At 43.4% G+C, this 19,850-nt stretch overlaps 1 protein-coding gene across 1 annotated transcript in view; it reads right to left on the bottom strand.

Moving 5' to 3' along the window:
• The window catches only part of rabgap1 (RAB GTPase activating protein 1), a 461,466-nt gene that overhangs the window by 6,404 nt on the left and 435,212 nt on the right, over window positions 1-19,850 (bottom strand). The window contains exons 25-26 of the mRNA XM_084325096.1: window positions 9,808-9,879; window positions 3,454-3,654 (exon numbers count right to left, since the gene is read on the bottom strand). Of these exons, the coding sequence (XP_084181222.1) occupies window positions 3,454-3,654; window positions 9,808-9,879 (273 nt within the window). The remainder of the gene's footprint in view (window positions 1-3,453; window positions 3,655-9,807; window positions 9,880-19,850) is intronic.

Below are 19,850 nucleotides of genomic sequence, written 5' to 3'. Positions count from 1 at the left end.
GTTTGTACACAGTTTACCAAAAGCACTCCTAATCACTCATTTCTGAATGGATCTTTATGAAATTTGGATATGTACTACATAAGGCTTCAGGCTATGGCTCCATCTGGGGAAATACTATTCTGGGGAAATACTACCTCTGGACTACTAACTACTACAGAAAAACTTGAGTAACAAGTTTTTTTACAACTCAAGTTCAGACCTATGTTACTCTATTACGTTAGCACTAAAAGTGAATTTTCAAAAGAGACCAGGCTCATGCATGTGCTATAAGTATAAAGTTTGTTGTTTTGGTTTGCAAAAAAAGTATGCAGTCCTCAAGTTCAAGTAAAAAAATTGCCACTTTTCTGCCCGGTTGTTAAGAGGTTATCAGGCCAATATCTGATACCAGTACAAGGCAGTATTGGTATCAGAACATCGCTAGCCAGCAACACACACTGTGGGCGGAATCCACAAAGAATGGATTGCGGAAAGCTAATTGCATCCGCGGATCCTGCTCCGTGTTTGCGAGCTATCCACGAAAGCACATTGCGCAATGAGATACCAGCACAGACACGCCCAATATGTGTGGCTCACGAGCAGTCTGCAGTCTGCACTCTGCACTCCTGACAGCGCTTTTGGCAGAAATGTGTGTGTCAAAATGTAGCACGCTGTCAAAAAAGAATAAAAAAACATTACAAGCGAACTAGAAATCAAGATGGAAAGCAGTAAAAAGAAACCTGCAGTTACAACCAAGAATGGCAAACGACACATGCCGTTCCTTCTCAAATCAAAAAAGTATAGCCAGACGGACAAAGTCACTGCAGATGAGATAAGAAGCATCTATCACACTGTACAACACTCCCATTCATACAGGTCAGCCAACTGTGGTAGCAAGCTAGCCCCTGTCATTTGGCCAGATTCCGAGATTGCAAAAAAATATTGTGTGGTCGTAAAAAAGCTACATCCATAGTTATGCTTGCACCTTCCTCAGTGGATAGTTGTTTGAGTGAATTAAAAACCCCAATGCCATGGCCCCATGCAGGTGCTTTCCACATGCCGGCTGCCAGTGCCAAGACGAATGTGGAGAGATTTAATTTTGTATTTAACATTTATCTATTCGGTGAAGACCAGTTATTCTAATAAAAGAATTTACATTATCTATCTGTCCCACTTTGTCCCACCATAATCTTACTGTTGTCCTGCTTTTGGACTTCTTGCATCTGGTCACCAGAGTGTGTGTGTGTGTGCTTAAATACAAATTAAACAAGCTCTATACATTACGAAGTAAACGAAATACAATACAAAATGAACGGAATACTAAAGAAAATAGATCTTATGAGTTATGAACAGTATCTAACTTGTTCGGGAAATATAAAGCCACATGCCGATAGCCTTCACAGCGCGTGATTTTGAAATAAGCACTGACATTTCAAATGCTTGGTTCTGAGATGATCAATACAGTAAACATTTATTTCTGATAGGTGTGCTGATCAGCAGTAATGCAATATCATGATTATTATTATTATGAAGTTATTATTATTATCATTAAATAAAAAATGTATTAATAATTATTTAATAAAAACTCCTCTCCTTCAATATAATCTAATTATGAAATCAAATATAGGCCAGGGCTTTACAACTTAATAAAGAGATTGAATATATATTAAATGGGATAGAAACTAAATTAAATGTATACTATAGCACAATAGAATATAGTGCTATAATATTCTATTTTGCTATATTTAATTTAGTTTATATCCCATTTAATTGTTAAAAAGGGGAACAGATAAAAATAACAAACAGACAAAACTTTCAAACTGAAGTGGAACAGATTAGATCTATTTTCTGGTGTTCCACGAAATGTCAATGAACGAAATCCGTCCATAGATTCTGGCTGTGGACGAAATGTAAGGTGCCATCGCGCCACTATAGCGATATATCTCTGCATGTGGCTTTATTTGATATTGTCCTTCGAGATATTTGATATTCTTTCACGGTCATGCCTGTCTGCACAATTACTGCTGCCATGATCACCTGTGAAGAGGCTCATTTACATAGAAAGGGGACATGTTCCGCCCATATTACCTCATTTAAATATACGCCAATTGCAGGGACGCAATGCTGGTGGAGCGCATGAGCAACATCGTTTCACTCCTTTGAGAGCGATATGCACCGGCTTTGCTTCGGAAAAAGCAGCACAAACCCTTTGTGGATTCCACCCTGTGGACTGAAGGACAAGAAGCCTTCAGTCGACTCCTTCAGACATTAAGCACCCCCCACAGCACAAATGGAATGATAAAAAATGTAAAAAAATATATATAGGGCGGCTACGTGGCGTAGTGGGCAAGGCACTCGCCACGAAATGCTGGAGACGCTGGGCTCGTCAGTTCGAGCCCAGCGCTCCACATTTGCTTTCAGTTTAGCTGGTCGTCCGTACTAATACACATTGGCCGTATTAGGGGGTGGGAAACTGATGGGTGGGGATCGGGCGTTGTGGACAGCGACTCCTACAGGTCGGTTGGTGCGCCTGCGCAGTAGAATCAGGAAGTGTCGGGGGCAGCGGGAGCCTCCCACGCGTTACTCCTCGCCACTGAGAGATCGAGCTGCGCAGGTGAAAAGATGCGACTGCTGTTACCTCAAGTACCGGAGGGGACTTGTGCTATGTATGACTTAGTCCACATTGCAGCCGGCTTGTGGGAGGCAAGAAACAGCGTTCGTGACAGGGGAGGGTTGAATTGGATGATACGAAATTGGGATGGGAGAAAATATAGAAAATGGGAGAAAAAGTGGATAAAAAAAATATATATATATATATATTAAATAGATTTTTTTTTTTATTATACTTATTTCTTTTTTATTTCTTTTTTATCGACCAATAGTCGACTAACGGCACATTTTGGCCAATCATAGTCGACCATCCAAATCCTTAGTCGGGGACAGCCCTACTATATACCTGTATCTTACACTCAGCCTCTACCAGCTGTAGTTTAGTCTGGCAGCAGGTCTCCACATCCTTATATGGGCTGCTTCCTGTCTCCTCATCCCCACACTGTCTACCTGGGTCATCCTACACACCTGAGACTCATCACGTCATCACGAGCCTGGATATGAGGCCTGCACTCCTGCCACTCCTTGTCCGAGTGTTGCTTCACCTACCGTGGTACTAGGACTCTAACCTGTATGCTTCCACTGTCTCTGAACCGGCCTTGTTCTAACTTTGCTCTCTCTGTGTGTAGGATTGCACCCCCCCGGTCTACCCCCCACCCGTGGACGTCACCAGCCTGGACGTTACCTGGGATCACATGGAGTGACCTTCCTCTGTACATTTCACTATCTGCCTCGTCAATGCCTGGTACCTAATAAACACCCTAAACCGCCTCATTCTCCTGTGCCTTGTGTTCTGCTCTTGGGTTCCAACCTAGACGCCACCCTAACACTGTGTGTGTGTATATGTATGTATGTATATGTATATACCTGAATCTTGCACTCAGCCTCTACCAGCTGTAGTTTAGTCTGGGCCAGCTCCAGTTCCATCTCTCTCAGCTGGTTCTTCAGCTCCTCTTTCTCCTCGTCTGTCTCCTCCAAACCGCCAGGGGGCACCGTTCTTAATGCTGCCCGCACACGGCCCTCTTTATTGAATAGACCACTGCACTTCTCACAGCCTTCTACCTTACTCTGGAGAGAGAGATGTAGGGAGGAGAGAGAGAGACAGAGAGGAGGGAGGGGGTGAGTAAGAGAGGATGAGGTGAGAAGAAGAGAGAGGAGAGGGAGAGAAATACAGGATTAGAGACAAGCAGCCCAGCATTGCTTTAAATCAAGCTTGTTTATTGAACAGACTGCACCTGTAAATCCTCCTCAGGTTAGGAAGCGCCCAGACTGATCCTTTGAGTCACGTCTGTCTCCACCTATTTTTAACACGTTTACCGCTTGACAGCACATTAGCAATGCTATTGTTCCACTGGGTTCTCATTTACAGACAGAGACAGAGAGATAATTCCGTTTTTGAATTTGACCAAGCCTTTATTAAGGAATTGCAACACACACATCTATTTGCCTCAAATCTTTTCAAACCCCTCTAAGTCCTTCATTAGCCGAAACCTCGCTCTGATCATCCCTTTGCACCTGTTTGCCCATTTCTCTCCTGTCATTCTTCCTGCTCATGTTATTTACCATATTTTCTTGCCCGAGGATACATAATAGAGAGAGAGAGAGGGAGAGAGACAGAGACAGAGAGAGAGGTGTAGAGTGAGACAGAGAGAGACAGAGACAGAGAGAGAGAGGTGTAGAGTGAGACAGAGAGAGAGAGAGACAGAGAGAGAGATAGAGAGAGAGAGAAAGAGAGAGAGGGAGGGAAGGAGGGAGGGGGGGGGGACTGTGGATAAAATAAATGGGGCTATCGTAGACAGGGTGAGCAGCTTTAAGTACCTGGGAGTCCACATCAAAGAGGACCTGACATGGACAACTCACATAGACACTGTGGTAAAAAAGCAAAACAGCGCCTCTACCACCTGAGACAATTAAGGAAGTTCAGAGTATCGGAGAAGATACTCCACTCCTTCTATTCAGGGGGTGTAGAGAGCATTCTGACTGTGTACTATACATCGCTGCCTGGTTTGGAAACAGCACGGCCCAGGACAGGAAGGCCCTACAGAGAGTGGTGCGCTCAGCAGAGCGTACTACGGGTATTGCACTACCACCCCTGCAGGACTTATACAACAGGAGGTGCAAATCCAGAGCCTGCAGAATAATGAAAGACCCTCACCACCCCAACAACAGCCTGTTCAAGCTGCTGCAGTCAGACAAGCTCCTACGCAGCAAACACAGAGAGACTAAGGCTCAGCTTCTTCCCTCAGGCCATCAGAGCAATGCACACTGATCTCTCCACACACAAGCACACATGAACACACACATACACACACAACACACCATTCTGCACTAGCTCACACACATAGGTCACTTTAAAGTTTAAACACACAACAAAAGGACACTTTAAAGGAAGGGAAAAAGGACACTTTAAGAAAATAACTTGTTGTGATTGTTGCATAGTATAGTTAGTAACAGCAAGTATAGCATAGGGACATATAAGTAAAACTGCACATTGTATAGGAGTGTACATAGGATCCAGTGGCTTTAAGTGATTTATTAACATGTCTATTTATCATGTTTATTCTAGTTATCTTATTATTATTACTACTATTACTATTGTTTATTGCCCAATCGTAGCGGGCATGGCCAACCGCATTTCACTGTATGCCCTGGTATGTATGTGATGAATAAACTCTTGACTTGACTAGCCCCCCCTTCCCTCAGTATTGGATGACCATGAGCGTTCCCAGGGATAGGTTTAGTTAGTGTTAGCAGCTAACATTAGTTAAGGTTTTAGCGCAACGTGAGCATTCCAGAATGGCGAGGATGCAAAGCATGTTAGACCATTGGACCCGTCGCAGAGTTTTTATTACACATAGTTCTAAACTGTGCAACTCGCAAGAAAAGTTGTCAAGCGCAGCTGAAGAGCTAGTTTGCTTCTAGAATTGAAGGTCCGGGGCGGCTAAGTGGCGCAGTGGGCAAGGCGCTCGCCACTAATGCAGGAGATGCTGGGTTCGAGCCCAGCTCTCGGCATTGCTACCAGCTTGGCTGGTCGTTCATACTAATACAATTGGCAGTATTAGGGGGTGGGAAGCTGGTGGGTGGGGATCGGACGCTGTGGACAGCGACTCCTACAGGTCGGTTGGTGCGCCTGCGCAGCAGAATCAGGAAGCAACGAGGGCGGCGTGTCCCTCCCACGCAGACCCTCGCCGCTGAGAGATCGCGCTGTGCAGGTGAAAAGATGCAACAGCTGCCTCCTCATGTACCGGAGGGGACACGTGATGCAAGGCTTGGTCCACATTGCAGCCGACCTGTGGGAGGCATGGCCTAACAGCGTTCGAGACAGGGGAGGGTAGAATTGGACAATACGAAATTGGGATGGGAGAAAAATAGAAAATGGGAGAAAAAAGTAGATTAAAAAAAAGAGCTGCTCTACCGGTCACAAGGTATAGTCAAAATCCATACCGTAGTGCAAATTCATACCGGTGTACTTTCTATACTGTTTATACCGTCCACCCTTACCTTACCTTGATGATTTTGTGAAGACACATAGTACATGGTATATACCTTTGATTAGGAAGTATTTGGAGTCACCAGAACGTTTTGGGCATATTGCATATAACGCGTCATATCTCACAATCTATGAAAAAATACTGGATTATTTTGGAAAGGGGCGATGTTTAGCGTGTAATAGTGCACAAACTACACATTGTCTCCATAGCTATAATACAAAACACGATGGGTCTGCAAACATCGCTAAAATGGTCAATAACGCTGGCGCCATTGAGTACAGATGGGGAAAGAGCGTGGCGCCCAATGAGTTAACATAACATAACATTAACATAACATAAATAATTGTTTTAGTATTGTTGGCCCTAGTGGGAATGGAACCCCTAACCTTGGCAGTGTTTTTTTCTTTTTTTTTTCTTTTTCTCCCATCCCACTGTTAGTCGTTATGCCAATTCCCAACCCCCTTCCTGGTTGTTGCGCACCCCCCCCCTACTGTTGGTCCGGGAGGCCGGAGACTGTCACATGTTTTCCTCCGACACATGTGCAGCCAGCCGGCAGCCAGCCTGGCAGCGCAGATTCTCACCGGGAGAGTGTAACGTGTGGAAGGTCACACTACCTTTCTCCAGATCCTACCCTCGCTGTGCAGGCGCCCCGACCGAACTGTAGGGGTCGCTGTCCACAACGCCGAGGACCCACCCACGGCTTCCCTCCCCCTAACTCAGCCAAACGAGTTAGTATAGCGATCAGCCCAAGCCAAGGCAATGCTGACTCTCCGGGAGTCGAGACCGCAGCCTCTTGCATTGGTGACGAGCACAATCTCCACTACGCTACCTGACCGCCCACCTTGGCAGTGTTAGTGCCTTTGAACCACAACACCAATTTATTTGTTCAACTCATTCAACTCACAACCTTCATCCTTAACATTTGTAAGAGTGATAAAGGACTACCATACTATACCATTGACTCTCCTTGGTGTGAGATTTAAGATATTCGGAACAGACAAAGGGATTATTCCAAAACTGACTGACTGTCTGACTGGCCTATGCTTGTCTCTCAAACACCTTTCTGTACCGGTTCAAAGAGCCCATTCTGAACCATGGGTCTTGTACGTGGCAGCATGAGAGCAAGCAGCGGAACTTGGGTCCAGGTCAGGGCACCAAGGTGTCACTCATGCTAGCAAGGACGTTCACTTTATCTCCTAGGCCGACACCTGCACCATGAGAGCGGGTTTAAGCACAAGTCCTATGCTTGGCAGCAACAATGAGCTGCAGCACTACTGATCAAAATGCAAATGCAAAATGCAAAGTGTGCCCTTAATCTGGACGCAGGTCAGTGTTTATGAGTGACTTTTATGACTCTGTTTCATTCAACCACCTAAACCCAGTCCACATCACTACAGCGATGCCAGATGGAGCGCAGGGCTCACTATGCAACCTGACCCACTTTGTTTTTCTCCACCATAGTTTACGTGTTTTGAAATACATGGACGCGAATTAGTCATCGGCTCATTGAAATGCAATCATATCAATCTATGAAAAAAAAGATGGCGGCGAAGTGAACAAGGCGAATACCTCAGAAGAAGAACCATATAACTGTTATAAAACCATATAAAAGTTCATAATGCTAACTCTGTTTTAAACTCAAGTCAACTTAAACTTTTAAACTCAACAAATAAATTTGATGACGCCACTCACGCAAGCTGCACACTCAGCCAGGTATGAACAGCGGGAAAAATCGACTGAGCGCTCACTGTGATTGTGCACGCAGCTTGTAGATGCCAGTCTGATTAGCTACTAGGCTAAAAATGAAGAAAACCACCAGTAACGTTAGTATTGCATCATATTTTCGACGTGTTGGACCTAGTGAGCCGTCTAATGAAAATGTGACCAAGAACAGTGAGCCAGCAGTGGCAGTAGCCACCGTTACTCCAGGTATGGCTAACGTCGTTAGCGACAGCAACATGGCTAGCTCTAGTATCGTTAGCACTAAGTCTGCAGACGCCGACGTTACTAGCGAAGAAGATGAAGATGGCGAGATAGCTGCACCCGCCACCACTGTCACAACTAAAAAGGTCAGGTCGGATTGGCTCAAACTATTCCCCTGGCTAGTATTTGAGAATGACCTTATGTTTTGTAAATACTGCAAGGGACAGAAGCAGGCGGGGAAAACTGCGTTTGTAACGGGAAATCCCAACTTTAAAAAAGATGGCTTAACTAAACACAGTATGTCCTATCGGCACACAGCCTGCAGAGACAGCTACATGATGCGAACCAATAAATCGTTGTCTATGGTGACAGCAGCGGTAGGCAAGTTCTTATTTCCGAGGCGGATCAACGGAGGCAGCTTAAAATAAAAATGAATATCGCCTACTTCATCGCCAAGGAAGAGGAGCCGTTCGTGAAGTTTGGGCCACTCATTACTCTTCACAAGAAGAACGGCGTTGATAAAATTTTTAAATGCTACCCAAAACAATGTAATGGCATCTTAGGATGTGTACCATGATTAGTAATGTAATTGCATGTGATGTGTCATCATGTTATGTGACTATAATATGTGTACATCATACCGTAGTAGGCCTCTCAATTCTTATAAAAAAAAGTCCCGGATATACATAAACATTCATTGGCATAGATCTCTATAAACGGCCCAACACATTGATCACTTTAGGTACACACTGAAACCAGTAACATCACAAATATGAAGCAGGTAATTACCCATAAAAATAACAAACCTTTCATGGGGTTATTTACAATAATAATAATTAATTTTATTTCTAAAGCACTTTTCATTGTGAAACAAAGGTATGCAGAGTTTCTTGTACTCCTGATTAATGCAATGGTGTGTGTGTTGTGATTATCTCATTCAATGAGCACTACAAGCGCACACACACACACACACACACACACACACACATTGTTGTTTTTGTTCTATTAGTGATTTACACACTTTCTCAGTTGGTTGACTCGTTTCATTATAAAAGATACAAACCTGAAAACAAAAGCACTTAAATGTTAAATAAAAGGACCGCAGTAATGAGGCAGGAGGAACATATTATTTTGCACTACAATGGTAAAATTGTTATTTAAAAAAGTGCCCCTAAAATATTCTGTGCCCCTACATTTTTCATTTAGGGCCCCTAGTGAAAAAGCTTAGCGTACAGCCCTGCTGCAGTAGGAGGGTAGAGATCTCCAACCACTACCTCTACTACAGCTGCTGCACACTTTCTCTCTCTCTCACACACACACACACACACCACACACACACACACACACACACACACACACACACAGTTTTCTCGTAATGACACTGTTTCCTGAACAGTACAGTTCTAGGCTATACTTACCCTCCACTCTCCAGTCCTAGTTATTAACACAGTCTACATCTTTCAGCATCACAGCAGTGTTTCAACAACTCAACGTCTGTGTGTGTGTGTGTGTGTGTGTGTGTGTGTGTGTGTGTGTGTGTGTGTGTGTGTGTGTGTGTGTGTGTGTGTGTGTGTGTGTGTATGTGTGTGTGTGTGTATGTGTGTGTGTGTGTGTGTGTGTGTGTGTGTGTGTGTGTGTGTGTGTGTGTGTGTGTGTGTGTGTGTGTGTGTGTGTGTGTGTGTGTATGTACGTACGTGTCTTGATCTATTGTGATGTTTCTTCTTGACTTGTAAAGCCCATGGGGGCAATTCCATGTGATCTCGGGCTCTACAAATACATTTGATTTGATTTGATTTATGTATCTCACCCTGATTTTCTCCAGCTCTCCTCGGTTGGCTGTCTGCTGCTTCTCCAGACGCTCACTCAGCTGGGAGCAGATCTACACACAGAGACACGCACACGCACACACACACACACACACACACACACACACACACACACACACACACACACACACACACACACACACACACACACACACACACACACACAAAGCGCAGGTAGAAGGTCAGAGGTTATAGAATGTCCCGCCCACCTTCACCGTTGTAGTTCACTTTACAGTTGCTGAACTTGGTGGTAAAGATGCTAGTGTGGATGTTCCCCAAAACATAATGCATCTATATGGACAAAACAGCTTAGCTACAGTAGCTCATTCTACTTACTTATTTCATTATTATCTGCTTTACAGACCGACATTATGGCAGTCTAGGAAGGACAACACAACAGGCAGCTAACATTAAAGGTAGAATCTATATAATCAAAAAGCCATTACACTTGATTGCACATGAACACACACACACACACACACACCCCCACGGTGTTAATAGGACGACCTTCTCATACGCAAAGAAAGTCCACCTCCTAGAAACTAATCCAGCTCAGCTGGTGTTCCCAGATGGACGGTGAAGCTGTTGACACACAGCCAGAGAGTGGTCCACTGACCACGAGACAGGAGGCTACTAATCGTGAACAACTCATGGGAAGTTCCGTCACCGCTGCCAGTTTGGCGCCACCCAGGAGAGCCCAGACAGTGACTTGCCCCGGCGGGTGATCTTGTGTACACAATCTGGTTAAGCTAACCCCACTATTATGTCTTCATTGAACACCAGACCCTTTATTCTGTTTCCTCATATTCCCCTCTTATTTCATATTCTCTCTGTCTCTCTCTCTCTCTCTCTCTCTCTCTCTCTCTGTCTCTCTCTCTCTCTCTCTCTCTCTCTCTCTCTCTCTCTTCCAGTCTGCTAACAGAGTTCAATGGTGACATGAGTCATCTTAACGGGTACATGTTTACCAGCCCTCCTTCCTTAGAGGACATTATATCACTCTCTCTATCACTCCATCTCTCTCTATCCCTCTCATCCCTCTGAAAAGACATTTCTCTATCCATCCCTCCATCTGTCTCCATCCATCACTCTCTCTCTCTCTCTGCAAAGACACCACATCATATCCTTCACTTTAATTTTTCTCTCCATCCTTCCATCTCTCTGCCAAGACACCATACTAACTTGTACTATACAGGTACAGTATATATACTTACATATATATATATACATTAGGGCTGGGACTAATCATGTTAATTTAGATTAATTAACGACAGAAAAAATTTTACATAATTTTTTTTACGCATTTTATCGCATGTTGCAGCACTTTGCTCTCGTCTGCGTTTTTGCCGATCAACCAAAGTTTGGAAAGTTGTATTTGTATTTGGAAAGCTTGTTGTATTTTGTTATTGTATTTTCGTTATATTATATATTCTTCCTGTCATTAGTTGTTTTCTCTATACCCGAAATCGTATGGCATGGGTGCCTGGTTCGGTGTCTATGTAGACCTGCTTGTGTGTGTTTGTTGGGGGGGGGGGGATTTTATATTTTATCTTGATATAATATCAGTGTAATTTTGCTTCCTGGTGAATGCCACATGCAAGCCCCTAGACTAGAGGGTTTTTAGGCAATTCTCCTACACATCCCTTGTGGATTGTATTGTATTATATATGTAATTGTTTTTATATGTGTAAATAAACAAAACATTGTTGGAAAGTTGAATGTGCCGCCTTTCGATCGTCACCACACTCAACCTATTGCGTGCATTGGGTCTCGAGTTAGAAGACGAAACATCCGGCAAGCGTCATTTGACAAGCCGCTCGGACGAGGAAGTCCTTTGTTTCGACTCGAGAGGCGAAATAAAGGCAGTGGACGGCCATTTTGGATAATCACGCTGAATTATTGGGGTACACACATTACAAAAACCTTTGTGAAATACTCATTTTCCGTGGGATATTTATCAACTTTGGACCTGTATGACTATAAGACTTCAGGCTATGGAGCCGCTATGTTTTCCAGCTCCTAACTCTCAGCTGGAACTTAAAAACAGGCATCTGGCAACCACTAAACAGAAATGTGAGTACACACAACTTTTACTTCAGTGTGTTCAAACCTCTGTTACTCTATTTCATTAGCACTCAAAGTGATTTCTCTTTATTGCGTGAGAAACTTCAGAATGTTACCTTTCAAAAGAGACCAGACTCATGCATGTGCTATAAGTATAAAGTATAATAAATCGCAAATTACTTTGGGTATGCAATTTGTTTTGCCCGATGCTTAAGAAGTTACAAATATTTAAATTCTCTCTTCATATAGCAGCCCTCCTTCCAGACAGCATGCTGTATATCCTGTTATACTTTCATCTTGCTTTCTCCATCTTTCCTGGCATATCTATTATGTTAATCTTGCTCTCTTTCTCTCCAGACAGAATATAACCCTTCCCTTGCACATCAAGCTCTCTCTATCCCTCTCGTATCTTTCCCTCTCCCCTCACATAGCTCTCTCTCTCCTCGCACATTTCTCCTCTGACATCAGCTCATCTCTCTCTCTCCTTGTACATATGGCTCTCTCTCTATCCCTCTCTTACCCTTCACACATCTACTGTAGCTCTCTAGCCGTCTTTTCCCCTCTCTCTCCTCGCACATTTCTCCTCTGACATAAGCTTGTCTCTGTCTCTATCCCCTTCTCTCTCCTCTGACATCAGCACCCTCTCTCTCTTCGCACATTTCTCCTCTGACAACAGCTCCTCTCTTTCTTTCCCACATCTAACTTTCTCTCCATCCCTCTCCTCATAAATCAGCCCATCTCTATCTCTCTCCTCATATTCTCCTCTTATTTCATTCTCTCTCTCTCTCTCTCTCTCTCTCTCTCTCTCTCTCTCTCTCTCTCTCTCTCTCTCTCTCTCTCTCTCTCTCTCTCTCTCTCTCTCTCTCTCTCTCTCTCTCTCTCTCTCTCTCTCTGACGCTGAAACTATGGATGAAGATGGTGAGCTGGCTGTGGAGCTCCGCGCTGCAGCGTGGCTGGTCTCAACAGTCCAATCAGGTATCATGGACGGTGAGAGGAAACTAGCAGCATCCGTTTCAATTTTTTTTTTATTAAAAAAAAATGTAACCACACCAAAAATAAATAATAATCCAACATACATTTTGAAAATCAGATATTCTCAAGTAAGGTAATTTAGTCATGAGAACGTTCGAAAAACCTTTTTATCATCCCTCCCTCTCTCTCTACCTCCCTCATTCAGTATATCCTCCCTCTATCTCTACCTCCCTCATTCAATATATCCTCCCTCTATCTCTACCTCCCTCATTCAATATATCATCCCTCTCTCTCTACCTCCCTCATTCAATATACATATTTATTCTATCCTCCCTTTGTTTCTCTCTACCTCCCTGTCTCTCTCTACCTCCCTCTACCCACCTCTCTCTACCTCCCTGTATCTCTCTACCCACCCTCTGTCTGTCTCTCTCTACCTCCCTATATGTCTCTCTCTACCTCCCTCTGTCTCTCTCTACCTCCCTCTCTCTCTCTCTCTACCTCCCTATTTGTCTCTCTCTACCTCCCTGTCTCTCTCCGTTCCAATTTATTTATTATTATTATAATATTTTTTAACCACACCAAATATGTGCCTACATCAGCATAATAAATATCTTGTTATAGAAATAATAATCCATAATAATCCAAAATCAGTTATTCTAGGGCAGCTGGGTAGCGCAGCGGACTAAGCGCCTGCCTACCACCGCAGATACACTGGTATCGAATCCAGCTGTCAGCGGTACCTCCGGCTTGGTCGGTCGTCCATACTAACCAATTGGCAGTGTTAGCGGGTGGGAAGCCGGTGGGGTGTATCTATCTACCTCCCTCTCTCTCCACCTTCCTCTGTCTCTCTCTACCTCCCTCTCTGTATCTCTCTACCTCCATATATGTCTCTCTCTACCTCCCTCTGTCTCTCTCTACCTCTCTCTCTCTACCTCCCTCTGTCTATCTCTACACAGCATACATACATTCACTCCATAGCCTTATCCCTCCTTCTCTAGTATTCTCTCCCCAAGTCCCCCCTCCCTCACTTTCTCTCCTTTTCTCTTTCCCTCTCTCTCTTCTCCATATTGTATCTGCCCCAAAATGCCATCCCTCTCCTTATTGCTCTCTTTCTACCTAGCTCTATTCCGCAGCAGTCATCATGTCTTTATTTAGGCTACAGGTGGGGTTATAAAGTAGTTTAAAACCTACTTTTAAACTAGGACCCAAATGAGAGATGTGTTCTCTGCTCCAGCCAGGCTCAGCACAGCATGTTACAGCTCCAGGGACCTGCCACAAAATGCCTGCAACCAACGTTTGGGTCTGAGCCGTTATCTAGTTCAGCTCAGGTTCTGCCAAAAGAGGTCTGGAGAAATCCACAGTATAATAAGTTACTAAACTCCAACCCACACATCAGACCAAAACAAAGAATGTAAACAGTACCAAGCGGGGCTCTTTTGCCTAGAGGTCACTGTTTGACAACATTACAGATTCCACCTTTAACACTTTGGACGCCATAACCGATGATAGTCGGGTTAACTCGCCGAACGTTCAGTGCCAGACCAGAGTATACAGTAGTTGGGTTTTCATCGTTATTTCTTTTATTCGATATTTCCATTAATTACAGGCACACGGACATCTGGGTTAACCTGGGGAATCATTTTGAGAATGCCAATGTGCAATACCGGCCGCATCCACTCAGGTGGGAGTATCGAGCACCCTTTGAAACATGATATCTTGGCCTGTGGGTCGATCAGAGGTCTCCGGTCAGATTTCTATTGGTCGGGCAAGGGGACCGGTTGTCCCAATCGGATTGAGAAGCGTGAATTGCTCCCGGTCCATGATGTGTGGCGGATTATGTTGGCGACACGATCGACACCAATACTGGGACTCGCAATCAGATAATTGGAATATTCTTTTTGGGGTACATCCTATCCTGCTGTGATCCAACCATGATTTCACTTTGATCACAATATATGTGTGTAACGTTACTCCACAACGTGTGCCGTTGGTGACGATCAAAGCATCAAAAAAACTACCCCACCCTTTCATGTATTCATGATGAAACATAATAATAATAATAATATAGATGTGATTTCAAAATAGTAGTGTGTACAGGCGAGAAATGACAACGTTTTTAGTGAATTGCATGTATTGCTGCATAGCATCGTTTTCTGGGATTAGACAGGATTATTCTAAAACTATAGTCATATTCACCACGGTATAAAACGGGAATGTATAGATGAAAAAATTATTTCTTTTTCTCATATTGAACGATAGATAGGTGATGTCAAATGGGCCATACTATTGTATCCATAGCTATAATATAGAATATAGTTATAGCCCTGCAAACACCGCCACGTATTCCTATACTTTAGAGTGTCGGCCTTTTAACAACACATCACGCATATCGCTCCGGTGTCCAAAGTGTTAAGGATAGCATAAGGTTTAGGGCGGGGTTAGTTGCAGTTATTTTGCGGGGTTATTTAAGTTACCCTCTCACCAATTAGAAGGAAAAGTCGTCACTCATGAGAGAACAGGGTGACTTGTTCCACCACTGTGCCCTTGCAGCATTCAAATAGACCACTAGACAGCGTGTAAGCCACACTATAAAAATACTATTCGTTGCCTAAACTAGGACTAGAACAACAATTAACAGACAAAAGCTCTAATGGCTCCAGTCCCTTACAGAGGGATTCTGGTCACAGCCTCGGAAACAGAAGAAGCTATTTGGAGGATAATAGGGAGGTGTCTGGGTGGAAGAATAAAGGAGGTTTATTTTCAGGGTACCGTAAGCATTCTTCCACCTGTCAATCATATGCGATTGAACCGTCCTGTCCTCCGTCTCTCCTCTCCTCCTGGGAGTTCTATTCATTTCTTCTTTGTCTCCTCGCTCCTTAACCCTCCCCTCCCTCCTTCTCTCCCAACCTCCCTCCTCTTCTCTGGCTGCATTCAGTTCTCTCTATCCACATTATCCCTTTGTTGTATCATGGATCTTCAACTCTCTGGCAACCCTCTTTGATTGATGTGAAAATGCTCATGTTACTGATATTTACACTTTCCAACTGAGAACGATATTCCTGACCCTTGACCCCTGGTACACAGCATTTTTCACCCTCTCCAATGTTGTGTTTTTACCCCCATGTGTTCATGTCACTTGATGACTCCTGTTGAATTCCTAATCTAGGCTCTGCCTCTACTCCAGTGAGACATACTATGATTCCTATATAATCTAAACTCTGCCTCTACTCCAGTGAGACAAACTATGATTCCTATATAATCTAAACTCTGCCTCTACTCCAGTGAGACAAACTATGATTCCTATATAATATAAACTCTGCCTCTACCCCAGTGAGACAAACTATGATTCCTATATAATCTAAACTCTGCCTCTACGCCAGTGAGACAAACTACGATTCCTATATAATCTAAACTCTGCCTCTATTCCAGTGAGACAGACTACGATTCCTATATAATCTAAACTCTGCCTCTATTCCAGTGAGACAGACTACGATTCCTATATAATCTAAACTCTGCCTCTATTCCAGTGAGACAGACTACGATTCCTATATAATCTAAACTCTGCCTCTATTCCAGTGAGACAGACTACGATTCCTATATAATCTAAACTCTGCCTCTATTCCAGTGAGACAGACTATGATTCCTGTATAATCTAAACTCTGCCTCTATTCCAGTGAGACAGACTACGATTCCTATATAATCTAAACTCTGCCTCTACTCCAGTGAGACAAACTATGATTCATATATAATCTAGGCTCTGCCTCTACTCCAGTGAGACAGACTACGATTCTTATATAATCTAGGTTCTGCCTCTACTCCAGTGAGACAAACTATGATTCCTATATAATCTAAAATATGCCTTTACTCCAGTGAGACAGACTATGATTCCTATATAATCTAAAATATGCCTTTACTCCAGTGAGACAGACTCTCTCTCCCATGAGCTCAAAATGAATTTTAATGACCAGAATAGCAGAATCTTGTATTTCTGATTCCGGTGTCATATTAAATATGGATCAGCATGAAATATGGATTGTTGCCAAGGTAACGCAATGTAAAATAAATAAATAAATAAAAAAGAGAGGTAATCAACAGAATACTACTGTAGTAAATAAATGTGACTGTTTAACCTAGCTAACTAATAGTTTGAGTATTAGGCATGTTTCTATACTAGCTAAGAAAAAATATAGTTGACCAGCTTTAACATTACAGTCTGTTTTAATGGCTTATCGATCAAGATCAACCCTAGGGTGTGTTTTAATTTGGTGTGATTTCTCCAAATTGTTTCTCTCTACCCCTCCCTCCCTCTTTCTCTACAAGCCTCTGCTCCTTCTCTATCCTGCCCTCCCATCTCTCTCTACCTCCTGTCAAATAAAACAGTAAAGCCCCATTTTCAGCTCCAACTCCCTGCTGCCACCTCTAAGAGAGCTTTGACCTGAGACACACACACAACTCACCACCTTCTCTCTGTGCAAGCTCCTGTCATCTATATCTCTCTTCTCAGACACACACACAAAATATACATACCCTGTCATCAATTTTAAAATATGCTGTCATTTTCTATTTCCCGTCTGCATTTTTAGATTCTCGTGGAGGTAAGGTCAGTTTCTAAAACAGGCCCTCTAGCTATTTCTGTCCGTCCCTACGGCAAACGCTGCTGAGCTGAAATGTTGCGTAACACGTCTCTGAGGTAATGTTGATGATATTTGATGTGTGGATGGGAATATATGTAAATGGCAGCGATAGTTTGATATGATCTACATCTGTTGGAAGTAAAAGATTCATGTGTGTCAAAATGCTGCTGCTGCAAAAACAAAAACTCTAACTTCACAGGTTCAGGGAAGGGACAATGAAATACACAAAAACAAACACTGCATATCAGAAATCAAATGTTTAAGTAAACAAACAGTGTATCTACCTTGTGATAAACATCATGGATAAGGTAATACATATTCATTATATATAAAAAGATTATAACTTTTCAGGAAATGGTAAAAAGAAATTGCTTGACTAGTCAGACTTTCCATGCATTTTTTTTTACAAAACATTATCAAAGATAAGGGACAACAAAACAGTCATTGTTAATTTACAAACTTGAAGAAAGAATGAATGATAAAAACAACTAGTAAGGTGCGCTTTGTTTGCTAACGCTAACAAACACACAAAAAACACAAAAACAATGACTGCTCTCCTTATAGTTATTAGCATTAGCATGCTAACACTAACAAACACACAGACTGCTCTCGAATTATAGTCATTGGTATTAGCGTTAGCATGCTAATGCTAGACAGCAATATGAAGCATGTTAGGAAGCATAGGAAGGGTGTTAAGAAAATGATAGGGCGCATAGGAAGGGTGATAGGGAGCATAGGAAGGGTGATAGGGAGCATAGGAAGTATGTTAGAAAGCATAGGAAGGATGTTAGGAAGCATAGGAAGGATGTTAGGAAGCATAGGAAGGGTGATAGGAAGTATGTTAGAAACAGTTCATATTTATTTCAATAGACAATGATGGAAATTCATTCCAATAAAAAGAGTCAAGTCCCTGGCCTGCTGTCAGCCTATGTGCAATGTTTTATCTGCCTTTTAGTTGGTGAGACATGCTACGCACGCACGCAGTGACAGCTTGTGAGAGTCGACAGATCCACTGAGGAGGTATTCAGGGACTCAAAACACAAAAGGGAAAAAATAACAACAACTTTGACTGCTTTGGGTAGGCATCAACACAGACACCACTAGAACACTAACTCAATTACTGAAATAATAACTAGACAGAATCCTACCTGTTAAAAAAACAAGACTATTGGTGCGGCCGGGTAGTGCAGCGGACTAAGCGTCTGTCTACCACCACAGAGACAGTGGGATCGAATCCAGCTGTGGTGCTTCCGGGTTGGCCAACCGTCCATACTAACACAATTGGCCGTGTTAGCGGGTGGGAAACCCGGCGAGGGTGGGTCCTGGTCGTTGTAAACAGCGACTCCTACAGTTCGGTCGGGGCGCCTGCACAGCAAGGGAAGGATCTAGGAGAGGTAGTGTGACCTTCCACGCGTTACACTCTCCCAGTGAGAGTCCGCGCTGCCAGGTGAAAAGAAGTGGTGGGCTGGGTACACATGTGTCGGAGGAAGCATGTGATAATCTCCGCCCTCCCGGACCGACGGTAGGGGGTAGAGTGCGCAACGACCAGGAAGGGGATTGGGAATTGGCATAACGACTAACATTGGGATGGGAGAAAATCGGAAAAAAGGAGGAAAAGGATAATAAAAAAAACAAGACTATTGTTGATTATCAAAAAAAGTCCTGTCCACACCAACAGTGTTGTAGAAAATCTCTCCATCCAACAATGACACAAAACCTCACATAAAATGACTTGATGGCATGACCTAAAACCCTTTCTGTGTGGACAGAGGTGTTAAAGCGCAGATAAAATGCTATGTTCTCAAATATATCCTGTGTGGACAGGATAGCGTTTATGAAAATCTTCACCCTGGCAGGAGGTTTTTAAAAGGTCAGTTTTCAGTGACCTAAAACGTGGTTTGTGTGTGGACGAAAGGCCAAAACCCATACAAAAGACTATGGTTTAAGAAAATACCTGTGTACAGATCCAGCTCTTAAAAACTGCAACTCTACTGCAAGGGCGCAGTATCGTTAACGCCTCGTTAACAGCACTGCCAGGTTAATGGGCATGATTACCGCAGTAGCAGAGCAGAGCAGAGCTCAGAATCCTAAGAGCTGCATCTGTACGTGTGGACTAGGCATAAGAGTCTAAAATCCCAGCTAGCGAACTTGGACAGAGAGTTTACTAGCTAAGTGAGCAACGTTGTCATAGAGCCTCTTGCAAGTGCAAGTAGCTAAGACCTCCCCATCTGGGCTTCCTGGACATAGAGTCAGCATGCTGCAGTCTAAAACTCTCACATGTTCCAGTTTCCCCATCTGGGCTTCCTGGACATAGAGTCAGCATGCTGCAGTCTAAAACTCTCACATGTTCCAGTTTC

This window comes from Notolepis coatsorum (assembly GCF_963971535.1).
Source record: "Notolepis coatsorum genome assembly, chromosome: 11".
Taxonomy (NCBI): Eukaryota; Metazoa; Chordata; class Actinopteri; order Aulopiformes; family Paralepididae; genus Notolepis; species Notolepis coatsorum.
This window is presented reverse-complemented; position numbering and strand designations above follow the sequence as displayed.